General features: G+C 41.0%; 1 protein-coding gene across 1 annotated transcript; it reads right to left on the minus strand.

The window, feature by feature from the left end:
- Window positions 1-306: 306 nt before the first annotated feature.
- Window positions 307-3,250, minus strand: LOC148135733 (putative G protein-coupled receptor 139). The gene is made up of 2 exons (XM_087984330.1): window positions 2,944-3,250; window positions 307-1,202 (listed from the first exon to the last, which is right to left on the minus strand). The coding sequence occupies exons 1-2, from the start codon at window positions 3,248-3,250 to the stop codon at window positions 307-309; spliced, it is 1,203 nt and encodes a 400-aa protein (XP_087840456.1).
- Window positions 3,251-12,136: the final 8,886 nt, after the last annotated feature.

The raw sequence follows: 12,136 nt of genomic DNA on the forward strand, positions 1-12,136 counted from the left end.
ACTGTGCCACCGTGCCGCCACTCGTGAGTAGCGGCACGGTGGCACAGTGATCACTCGTGAGTAGCGCATCCCTTAATATGCAAGCACCTCTCTCTCATTTTCTAGTGTTTCTACTCATGCAAACTTGAACACTTGGAAAATTATGCAAAATCATAGGCACGCTCATATAAAGAGATTCATTCTCTGGTGAAAGGACCAAGAGATATAAGTTTGATTGAAAGATATCAGACCATACGCAATATTGATTGAAGTGAAAATTATGCAGAATACATTTCTGGTGGTTTAAAGCTTCAATTAGTCTCAACATTAAATATGCTTAACAATTTTAACAAACGGATAGATCATCATATTCTTCAACTGCTCTCTGAACTTCGGATGTATCACAACATAAATCATAGAGTTTGTGCAGCAACTTAGCATCTGGAGCATGTAACCCAAATCCATTACAAAAAAAGGAAGCGATTTCGACTGATATCCCAAAAGTACCATTCGTGAATTGATGGAAAACACCATTGATACTGACCAAAATAATATGAAATTGCCTGAGATGAGAAACAACAAAATGCTAGAATTCTTTCGATTCTTCATCTCCGGGTCTCTGGTGCTTTTTCTATTGATCTGATGGTGAAGTCGCCTGCGAGCTTTGCTTGTCACAAAAATGTGTCTGACTGTTAAAGCATTGAAAATCAGAATAAGAATAAATGCAACTCCCGGAGTGAGAACATAGTGAAGGAACTCAATTGCCCCCCAGACAGGAGAAAGCTTGACATACATTTTCACCCAACAAAACCAGGGTCTGTTTTTCAGTCGATACCGACCAGTATACACAAAGTACCAAAAAATGTTCTTCAAACAGCTCAATCCAGTCACTGTGCCCAGAACCACTGCCGTTGTTTTCATTTTGCAAAAGCTGGTTTTCAGATTTGAACAACAAATGGTAACAAATCGTTCAAAGGTGAAAGTGCTGGTGAACCAGACAGAACAGTCAGTGGCTGTGTAAAGCAAGATGGCATGGATATTACACACAGGGATGGCATGTAAGATGTGATATTGCTCCTTATAGACAAATGGAATGTGTCGTAAAACGAGGTCAAAGATAATGATCAGGAGATCTGCCGTTGCCATGGCTAGCAGGTAGTGAGTAATACATTGGCAGAGACCACTCTTTCCCCTGGACAGGATCACGATTGTTGATATGTTAACTGTGAGGAAAGTAAACAGTGAATTTATAGATTCTGCTCAGAGCAAATGTAACAATTTTCTTTTGCACTGATTGAGATGAGCAAGTGATTTTACTGGAATGAGGATCATCTGCTGGTGCGACGAACTGACGTTTCATATTCTGACCATCTGAAATATAAGATGAGATAAAAAATGCCCTAGGCTGAAATCTTTCTTATAGTTGAAACAAATATTGCAGCAAATAATACAAACTACATGTGCTAAGTTTGATGTGTGGAATTCAATACTAAGATTAATTAATCATGTCCAGCTTCGATTGTTAGTGTGTTTACGTGGATCAGTGATTTCCTTCCTCAATATTTATGGAGTACTCCTAGCAATTGCACACTATTGAAATGCTGATATGTTACCCGTGAATCAACGTTGGAGTGATGGGAACAGGCTAATTCACTAATGCTCATCTTTTCTAAACCAGAAAATGTTAACGCTATTTATGGAGCCACCTAAGTTTAGTTTCTAAATCAGGTATGTGATGGAAATATTTCCACTTGATTGGATGTATACAACATAAACATCATCCAAGAAATTGACAACATCCTGGACAACCGATCTACTCTATTGGAACCAGCTAACAATATCGACATTTATGCCTTACATCACTTAGCCTTAGTGGCTCTAGTATGTATAATTTACATGATGCCCTGAAGCAAATCACTTTAATTGTACCGTTCTAATCATCAACATGTCCCAACAAAAGGACAAGGTCATTAGATGTATCGGAAAATGAATAGAGTTTGAATCGCCTATCTCGGTTCCTCAAAACTATCCTTGCATATATTTCAGTGCTTCTGATAAATATCATCTTCAGTATGCATGATATTGTGCCAAACTATAACCAGGGGATTTCAGAGCTACTACCAAGAATGGAAAGTGTGGTCACGTTGAATTCGAAACATCAATTCTGTTTCTTCCTCCAAGGTAGCCCAGTCATTAGCACTGCGGTCTCACAGCATGACCCACCGGAGTTTAATTCCAGGCTGGGGTGACTATCTGTGTGGAATTTGCAAGTGCTCCCTGTGTCTGTGGGAATTCTGACAAGTGATCTGGTTTCCTTCCACAGTGCAAGGATATGCAGTCTACGTGCTTTATCCACGCTAAATTGGTTAGCCGTTCCTGGACTGTGCAGATTACCTGGATTAGCCACGTTTACTGCGGGGTTATAGGGGCATGTTGGGGTGGAGATTGTGGGTCCTGGAGATATGCTCTTCAGAGGATCAGTCCAGATCTAATGGACCAACTGGTCTCTTCTGCGATTCGGGATTCTTTGAATCAATTTTACACACCTGTTGCTTGCCTCTTGCTGTCTCTGCCTCCTCTTGCTAAGTATAAATGCAGATTTCAGGAGCGTGTACCAAAGTCTCACACAACAGTACATATGAGTGAACCAGTTGTATTTTATTGGGATGAACTCTCTATGGTGCAAATCTTTCAAGGGTGTGTGATGAAGCCACGGTAGAGCAATGACATTTGTAACAAACAGCAAAAACTACGATATTCAATGAACAAGTGCTTCAGCTAAGTGAATGCAGTAAAGTTTACCGCGCTAAAACTTGGATACTGAGATTGCTCACTGGTGGCAAATTGGAGGGAGTAAATTACAAGAACAATTATGCATTTAGCAATAATTTGTACAATGAGCTCGAAACGCTACCGTGTCTGCACATTATAAATGCCACATTTATAGAAATTGTAAAGACTTACCAGGGATGCCAAAAATTGCGAGAATGGGATAATAAATGAATTGAATGGTCTGAAGTGCCCATCGAATGCGATGCTTTAGTAACATATCATCAAAATTTGCAGAAAAATAACTTGTCGTCTCAATGAAACCCCTCTGCGCTATTTTACTATTCCAGTCTATTGTTCTGACATTCAGAACCATTGTTGTAACGTTGCAGTCTGCTGTGCTCACATCTTCAATCATTGTTATGCCACTCCAATCATTTTCTCTTGTATTCCAATTCATTGTTGTAACAATACAATCTATTGTCGCCATATTCCAATCCATTGCTGCATCTTTCGAATCTACTATTCACAGATTATGATATCTGATTTTTCTCTCTCTCTCTCGCCCTCTCTCTTTGTCTTTTGTTACAGAGCACTGTTGGTGCTGAATACGTTACTCGCACTGACACTATGGTGAACATGTTGAAAGATGTGTCAGATTAATACATATGTGTCACGCTCCAGTGACGCAATTATGATTCATCAAGACTGACATTAGTGATAGTGACTAAACAAACATATTTAGTTAACTGCTTTCAATCGAAAACCCTCTCAATCACAGAAAATAATATGTTTAAGCAGAAAGATAAGATGTTCGGTGAGGAAACATTAAAAAGTTTACAACCATAAAAATAATGAGATCGGAGTTTGGTAGACACTGGAACATTACAAGTGTACAGCTATGTTTCGTAAAGGGAGAAAATGGACGCCGATGCTACTGGGTTGTCCCGAAGCAGTTCACCATGTTTTAGGATGTCACAGGCAGCCCAGAAATCAGGAAATAGTTTAGATAATGGAAATAAGGCAGTGAGCCAATGTTCAGAAAGAAAAGAGATGAGTACGCATATATGCTGATGTAGATACCCCGACCCAAAACACAGCGATCCCGTCTTGCAATTCCCCATGATGGCTGGTCATATACCAGACGTTGCTCCTTGACTGCAGTAGTCATTAAATATCTACCAACTTGTCTTGAACTTATTTTAGAGTATGCAATCCATACTGAGTGGCAACACATTCTTCAGCACAACATGTCTGCACCGACCCTCGGAAGGGTACCCCACCCAGACCCATTCCACTACCTTATTGTTGCACATTTGCCCCTTACTCATGAACCTAGCCTTACACGTCCCTGAACGCTACAGGCAATTTAGCACGGCCATTTTATCTAACCTGCTCATCATTGAATTGTACGAGGAAACTCGAGCATTCGGAGTCAACCCATGCAAGCAATGAAAGAATGTACAAATTCCATGCAGGTAGCCGCCCGCAGCTGGATTCGGGACCCTGGGGCAGTGAGGCAGAAGTGCTAACTACTGAGCCACTGTGCCACCACGGCGATTAGGTTTTCACTATTTTCGGGGCAGAATTCCAACGATTTATTATTCTCTGTGGGAATCAGTTACTCCTCGTCATAGTTCTAACGTCTTTATTATCAGCATGGTCCCTGACTCTAAACCATTTAGCTGGTAATTCATCCTCTGTACATTGGTTGCGCATCCATTGAAGAATTTTTTACGATTCTAAAGTTTTTCCCTCGTTCCTCTAAACTCAAAACAATTCAGTTTTTTTATCCGACAGTCTAAGAATTGAAGTAATGTATCTGGTGAAATTCAGCTGCTCTACCTCTACATTAAATATATGATTACTTTGGTCGGGGGGGGGGGTGCAGAGCTGCATAACACACACCATGTGATGTCTCTATGCCATTGAACAAAACATCTTTGCTCATGCTGTCAAACTCTCTAATGATAGAGGTGAACAGAACACTCGTCTGACAAATTGCCGACTCTACCTGCATGCTGTTGTTCAGTGACTCATGATTTCTTTCGCCACATACCCTTTGCAAACTTTTCGTTTGATCCTAACTCAGATGTGGTTAAAGCAAGGGTAGCTTTGAAAGCTCAAAATTCCATGGTACAGTATCTTTTAGCTGTGGTTAGGTTAATGATATTGTTGGAGAGCTGGGCACTTTGCATTCTTGAAAAGAAAGCCATCACTGCAATAATGAGGGAAGACAGTGGAGACGAGTCTCAAATGAGGTGATCTGGGTAGATCTTAGAAATAAAAGAAAAGGCTGATTTATATGCTGCATCTTTTCCAAAGGATTCGAAAGATTAAGATGGAGAGAGAGCAGTAGATTGCATGCTAAATATAGAACGATATGAGAGCAGTAACATTATAATTATACAATTGTAGGGAATTTTAAATTTGCTGACATTACCTCCGCTTCCCTTTGTCTGGAATTATTACACGTGATGGGTCTTCTAAAGTGCATTCAGGCAAGTTCTTTATGTCAAAAAGTGCATAATCCTCCTGCAGACGGGGCAGCGCTAGGCCGAATGCAACTGAATGAACCTGCTCAAGTGGGCAAGCATTTTGGGGTATAGCGACATAATTCTGTAAATTTCAATGTCATTGTTGAAGCACATAAGGAGAATGCAGAAGCTAAGAGTCTAAATCGGGAGAAGGTCAATCTCTATATCATGAGACCAGATTTGGAAAATATCAACTGGGAACAGCTACTTCCAAATAAATCGACGATTGAAAATCTAGGGTAGTGAGAATTAAAAAATATGTACTCGGAATCCTGTACATTAGGGGGTGCCGATAGTTAAGAAATAAAAATATGCAAACAAGTATTAAATACAAAACAGTAAAATAAAATAAATGAGGAAAAAAGCCTATCAGTCATGTTCCTAAATGCCGGGTGATTGCCTAAAAATAAAATTCGAATGACATAGTCGAGGCCCAAAATATAGAACATAGAAAAAACGAGCATAGAACTGTACAGCACAGTACAGATTCTTCTGCTCTCGAAGTTGCGAAGACATGTAGAACCAATCTGAAACCCATCTAACCAACACGATTCAGCTCTTGTCCATATGCCTAACCAACGAACATATTAAATGCCCTTAAAGTTGGCGAGTCTACTACTTTGCAGGCAGGTAAAAACAATGACTGCAGATGCTGGAAACCAGATTTTGGATTACTGGTGCTGGAAAAGCACAGTAATTCAGGCACCATCCGAGGAGCAGTAAAATCGACGTTTCGGGCAAAAGCCCGAATGCAAGCAGAGGGACTGAAGGTGGAGATATAAATGAGAGGAGGGTGGGGGTGGGGAGAAAGTAGCATAGAGTACAATAGGTCATGGGGGAGGGGATGAAGGTGATTGGTCAGGGAGGAGGGTGGGATGGATAGGTGGAAAAGAAGATAGGCAGGTAGGAAAAGTCAGGGGACAGTGCTGAGCTAGAAGTTTGGAACTGGGGTGAGGTGGGGGAAGGTGAAATGAGGAAACTGTTGAAGTCCACATTGATGCTGGGTTTGAAGTGCGTTCCATGCCACTACCACTCTCTGAGTAAAGGAAATACCTCTGACAACTGTCCTCTATCGATCAAACCCTCGTGGTTGCCATCGCCATTCGAGGAAAATATCTCTCACTGCACTACTTATCTAACCCTCTGATTACCTTTTATGTCTCAATTAAGTAATCTCTCAAACTTCTTATCTCTAACTAAATCAATTTTACGTCCCTCAGCTGTTCCTCGTGAGACTTTCCCTCTATACCAGGCAACAACCTGGTAAATGTCATCTGAAACTGTTCCAAAGCGTCCACATTTTTCCTATAATGCGGTGACCACATCCGTACAAAATGCTATAAATGTGGCTGCAGCAGAATTTTGCACAGTTGCAGCATTATCTCATGGTTCTGAAACTCAGTCCCTCTACCAATAAAATGTAGCACACAATATGCCTTCTTAACAACCCTAGCAAACTGTGTGGCAACTATCAGAGACATCCAAGATGAATATTTCCCATCATCTACCACTCTCTGTCTTCTTTCAGCTCGCCAATTTATGATCCAACCCACTAAATCACCTTCAATCCCATGCCTCCATATTTTGTACAATAGCCTGACATGGGGATCCTTAACAAGCACCTTGCTGAAATCCATTTCGACCACATGAACTCCTTTATCCTCATCCAACTCTTTCATCACCTTCTAAAAGAACTCAACAAAAGGTTTGTGACGCATGACCGACTCGACACAAAACTGGGTTTACTATCCCGAATCAACTTATTCCTTTTAAGATGATTACAAATCTGATCTCTTATAACCTTTCTAACACTTTACCGACAACCGAAGTAAGGCTCACCAGTCTATAATTTCCAGGATTGCCCCTATTCCACTTTTTGAACAAGGGGACAAAATTTGCCTTCCTGCAATGTTCTGGCACTATTCCTGTCGACCATGACGACATAAAGATAAAAGCCAAAGGCTCGGCAATCTCATCCCTGGCTTCCAAGAAAATATTGTGGTAAGTCCCACCGGCTCAGGGGACTTACCTATTTTCACACTTTACAGAATTGCTAACAACTCCTCCTCATGCATTCCAGTCACGTCTAGTTACATGGCCTGTATCTAAGTATTCTCCACGACCACGTTGTCTTTTTCTAGTGTTCATACAGATGAAAAGTATTCATTTAGCATTTTCCCTGTATCCTCTGATACCAGGCACATTTTCCCACGACTATGCATGATTAGCCCTAATCTTATTCTGGTTGTTCTTTTATCCCTGACATTCATGTACGAGGACTTATGGTTTTCCTTGACCCCATCCACTAATAACGTCTCACGTCCCCTCCTGGCACTTCTTAGCTCTCTCTTTCGGTGTTGCTGTATAGCTAGTTACTCTCAACAGAAAGCACACTATAAGTTTATTCGCTGTTAAGAAGATAACTAAGGCAAGCGTATTCCTCTGAGAGACCAATGGAGAGATTTGTGCTTGGAGTTAGAGGATGTGGAGTTCTTAAATGATTATTTATCATCTATATTCACAGAGGAGACGGGAAATGAAGTGGGGTGTTTCTTTTTAGATTAGATTAGATTAGATTACTTACAGTGTGGAAACAGGCCCTTCGGCCCAACAAGTCCACACCGACCCGCCGAAGCGTAACCCACCCATACCCCTACATTTACCCCTTTACCTAACACTACGGGCAATTTAGCATGGCCAATTCACCTGACTTGCACATCTTTGGACTGTGGGAGGAAACCGGAGGAAACCCACGCAGACACGGGGAGAACGTGCAAACTCCACACAGTCAGTCGCCTGAGTCGGGAATTGAACCCAGGTCTCTGGCGCTGCGAGGCAGCAGTGCTAACCACTGTGCCACCGTGCCGCCCATTTTTGAATCCAGAATTTGTACAGAATGTTAAAATTAGTGAGGACGAGACTTTATATCATTTAGAGAAAGTAAGATGCATGAATGTCCAGGTCTGACGATACGTGGGGCAGGCTGCCATGAGAAGTAAGGGAAGATTATTTTGGGACAGTGGCGTGGATGTTTAATAATTTTATGGCCACAGCTGAAGTGCCAGATAACTGGACGATAGTTAATGTGCTTCATTCCTTCATAATGGAAAGCAAGAGTAGGCTACGTATTTGCAGACTAGTTTATCTCACGTCCGTTGAAGGAAAGCATCAGAAAAAAATTTCTGAAGGACAGAATTAATTAACAGTTGGAAATGTCGCCGTTGTTCCGGGTTATTCAACTTCGAATTAGTGGCGAGCGATCCTGTCTGACTAATTGAATTACTTTTTGTTTGAATAAGTGACTAAATATATAGATGAGGTGGGTGAAGTTGATATGGTTTTAATGGGCTACAGTACGGCATTTGTAATGATCCCAACGTGGAAGATTGGTCCAAACGGAATTGTTGATAGGATCCAAAGTAATTCCGCAAACTGCATCCAACATCAGCTTGCAAATGGGAGGCCAATTGCGTTTACTTAAATGTTTGGAAGTCTCGAACCAGACGTGAGCTATGTCTCGTGTTTATGGATTGGCAGTCTCATGGTGAGACAAATAGTCTCTTTCTCAATTGTACAACTCCATGATTCCAGCATAGGTACTCGACAATTTACTGAAATGTTCTGTTAGTTTATCAAGTTTAATATCAAAGGATGAACAGTCTGTAGGGGCAGAATTTTCAATGTTGTTAAGGTGGTGTGAGCTGTGGTACGGTCTCTCGCTGAGCTGTTCAAGAACCCTTCCCTCAATTTCCTCCTTTCATCCTGGTCCATCTTCCATCTGCCTGGTGAAGGCTGCTGTCCTAAAAAGGGACGCAATTATGCCCTCTCATGCTCTGAATCCAGGCTATTTTCGGTACCTGTGGAGATCGCCCAGCGTAGAATTGAACCAGCCCCAGTGCAGTTACTCACCTCATGAGTTCCACCTCATGTGGAATCAACTCATGATGTTCTCAGCCACAGCTTTCAGAGCATGAAGTCTGTTTCCCTAACTTCCTCTACTCTAACGTCGTTATTCGAATCAAAATGGCTCTTGTCGGCTTCCTCTGGTGACTCCCATTTTGAATATTCCTATCTGAGATGTTATTGACGAATCATATTTCTTGGATCGTGCTGCTTTCGCTGTACTGTTGAATTGACTGAAATCTACTGGTCAATTGCCATGGGATACACAGCCATGCCGTTAGTTGAACACTAACCCCTGCCCTGCATTCATTTGAGCGTTTGTTTACTCATCTTTGTCAGCTTATATTCAATAACAAAAAAGACAACACATTTATAACTGGGTGTGTTTTGCACCAGACGATTTGTTGATTATAATTCCAGATTTCTTCCATCTGTGTTTTCGATTATTACTCATTTTTTGTCAACTGACAGAATTTTAGAAAGTCAAGTTCTGCTGTCGTAAGTCTTCAATTAAAACTCATACTATAGAATAAATATGAAGTTAATTCACTTGAAAAACCACAATATTCTGCATTGTCACATGTTTACTCTACACGTTATAGACCCAACATTGAAGCAAAAAAAAAACGCAATTTGGCCATTTGGCGCATCGAGCCTGCACTGATCATGCAATTGCAATGTCCCATTCCCACTTTCTTTTCGTATATCGGTGTCATTTTTGTCTAAATCCGTCTTAAATATATCTAATGAATTGGGCCCAATAGCCTCCTAATGCAGAGAATTCCACAGGTTCCCAATTACCTGAGTGAAGACCTTCTTTCTCTTCCCAGTTTTGACTGGGTTACCCTTTATTCAAAGAACAAGGCCGCGAATTCTGGACTTGCTCAGTTTCAAGAACACGATTCAATTATCCAGCCTGTCCAGTCCCACCAAGATATTTTTTTCTATAATATCACCCCCACTATTATTCTTCTAAATTTCAGCGTTTCCAACCCAGTCGATTCAGTCTTTCTTTATATGTTAGTGCAGCCATTCCAGAAGTCAGTCTTGTGAACCTTTGCTGGGCTTCAGCAATAGCGAGAATATCCTTCCTCAGACGAGAAGACCAAAACAGTCCGCAATGCTCAAGGTGTGGCCTCACCAAGGCCCTATATAACAGCAGCAAGACATTCTTAGTCATGAGCTCAAATCCTCTCGCTACGAACGCCAGGTTTCATCATCAAAATCTGCACTTGCATGCACACCTTCAGCTACTGTTTAAACTGCCATCGTTCAGTTAATAATCTGTTTTGCTATTTCTGCGACTAAACTGCATTTGCCCACTCAGCCGGTATGTCCAAGTTAACCGACATTAGAATCCTCCTCACAGGACACAATGCCATCCAGCTTCATGTGATCAGAAAATTTCGACACAGTGCACAGAATGCAGGAAAAAGATCACCAATAGGTCCAGTATTTCTAACGCGACTTTCGTAAGTATATTGGGAATCAAAGCATCAGACGCTGGGCTTATCGGGTTTTAATCTCATTACTTGCCACAGTTATTTTTCCTGATTAATAGGGATTTCCTTTAGTTCCAAATTAACGCTGGTCAGTTTATCCCCAAGCATTTCTTGGAAGTTATTTGTGTCTTCCTTGGGTGAAGACAAATAAAAAGTATTTGTTCAACTGATCTACCACTTATTTATTGTACATTATGAATTCACATGATTCTAAACGTTGAAGATCTGCATTTGTCTTCAAGAGTCTTGTTCTCTTCCTTTATCTATAGAAGATTTTGCAGTCAGTTTTGATGATTTCCACAAACTTACTTTCATATTTTATTTTCCCCTTCTGTTGTAAAACCATTGTCCACTTTTGATGAATTTTATGTTTCTCCCACTCCACAGCTTTTCTGTGCTTTTAAGGACAATTTACGTACTCTTTTTTTGTCTATACCACTATCCCTGATTTCTTTTGATAGCCATGGTTGAGCCACGTTCCCTTTTTAATTCTGACACCAGAAAGGTTTATCCAAATACTGAGGTCCAAACATGTATTCTTCAAGTGGCTGACAAGGCCTATCGACCGACAACCCTTAAATATCCTTGGCCAGCTTATGCTATTCAATGCATACCTAATACCATAAAAAGATGCATTTCTTTAAGTTCAGGACCCTAGTTTCAGAATTAACTCAATTCACTCTTCATTTTTCTGAAGGATTCTACCATATTCAATTCACACTTACCCAAATGATCTCGCATCATACTGTTACGAATTAATTCATTCTCATTACACAACATCCAGCCCAGAATAACTTGCTCTCTATTTAAATCCTCGCCAAAACCGAGGTAACCGTCGGTGAAATATTCCAGGAAACCCTCCTCCATCGCATTGCTACCATTTTTGCTGATCGCACCAATATGCAGATTGAAGCCACCCTTAACACCTGATGAATCCTTACTGCTCGCATCTTTAATTCCTGTTTAATAGACTCGCCAATCTCACAACTGCTGTTTGGTGTTCCGTACAAAACTCCCACTAACGTCTCTTTCCCATTGGTGTTCCGCATCTCCACCTATATAGATTCATCATCATTGAGGCTAACGTCCTTTCTTAATATTGTGCTAAACTGCTTCACCAGCAACGCAACCACCCATCTCCCTTTTCATTCCATCTATCTTTCCTGATAATTGACTAACCCATAAAACTGGATTAAAATTTGCGGTTGCAGAGAATAGTTTGCAATCTGTAAACCGTCAGACTCAACATCTGTTCTTCTCAATTCGCGTGTAGTAATGCCTGCTACCTAACTATATGTTGAAGCTGGTCGCGATTTTGCGCTGCCATTCTTTCAGAGTCAAGTGGTTCTGGAAAACCTGACCAGCTAGGAAGGTGTTTTTATCAGACTTCGAGTTAGTTCAATAAGAAATGGTGAGCACTTGTGCAGACCGACTTTAAAAGACATA

This window comes from Chiloscyllium plagiosum, unplaced genomic scaffold, assembly GCF_037043375.1.
Source record: "Chiloscyllium plagiosum isolate Xiang-an unplaced genomic scaffold, Cpla_swu_hap1 HiC_scaffold_48, whole genome shotgun sequence".
NCBI classification, from domain to species: domain Eukaryota; kingdom Metazoa; phylum Chordata; class Chondrichthyes; order Orectolobiformes; family Hemiscylliidae; genus Chiloscyllium; species Chiloscyllium plagiosum.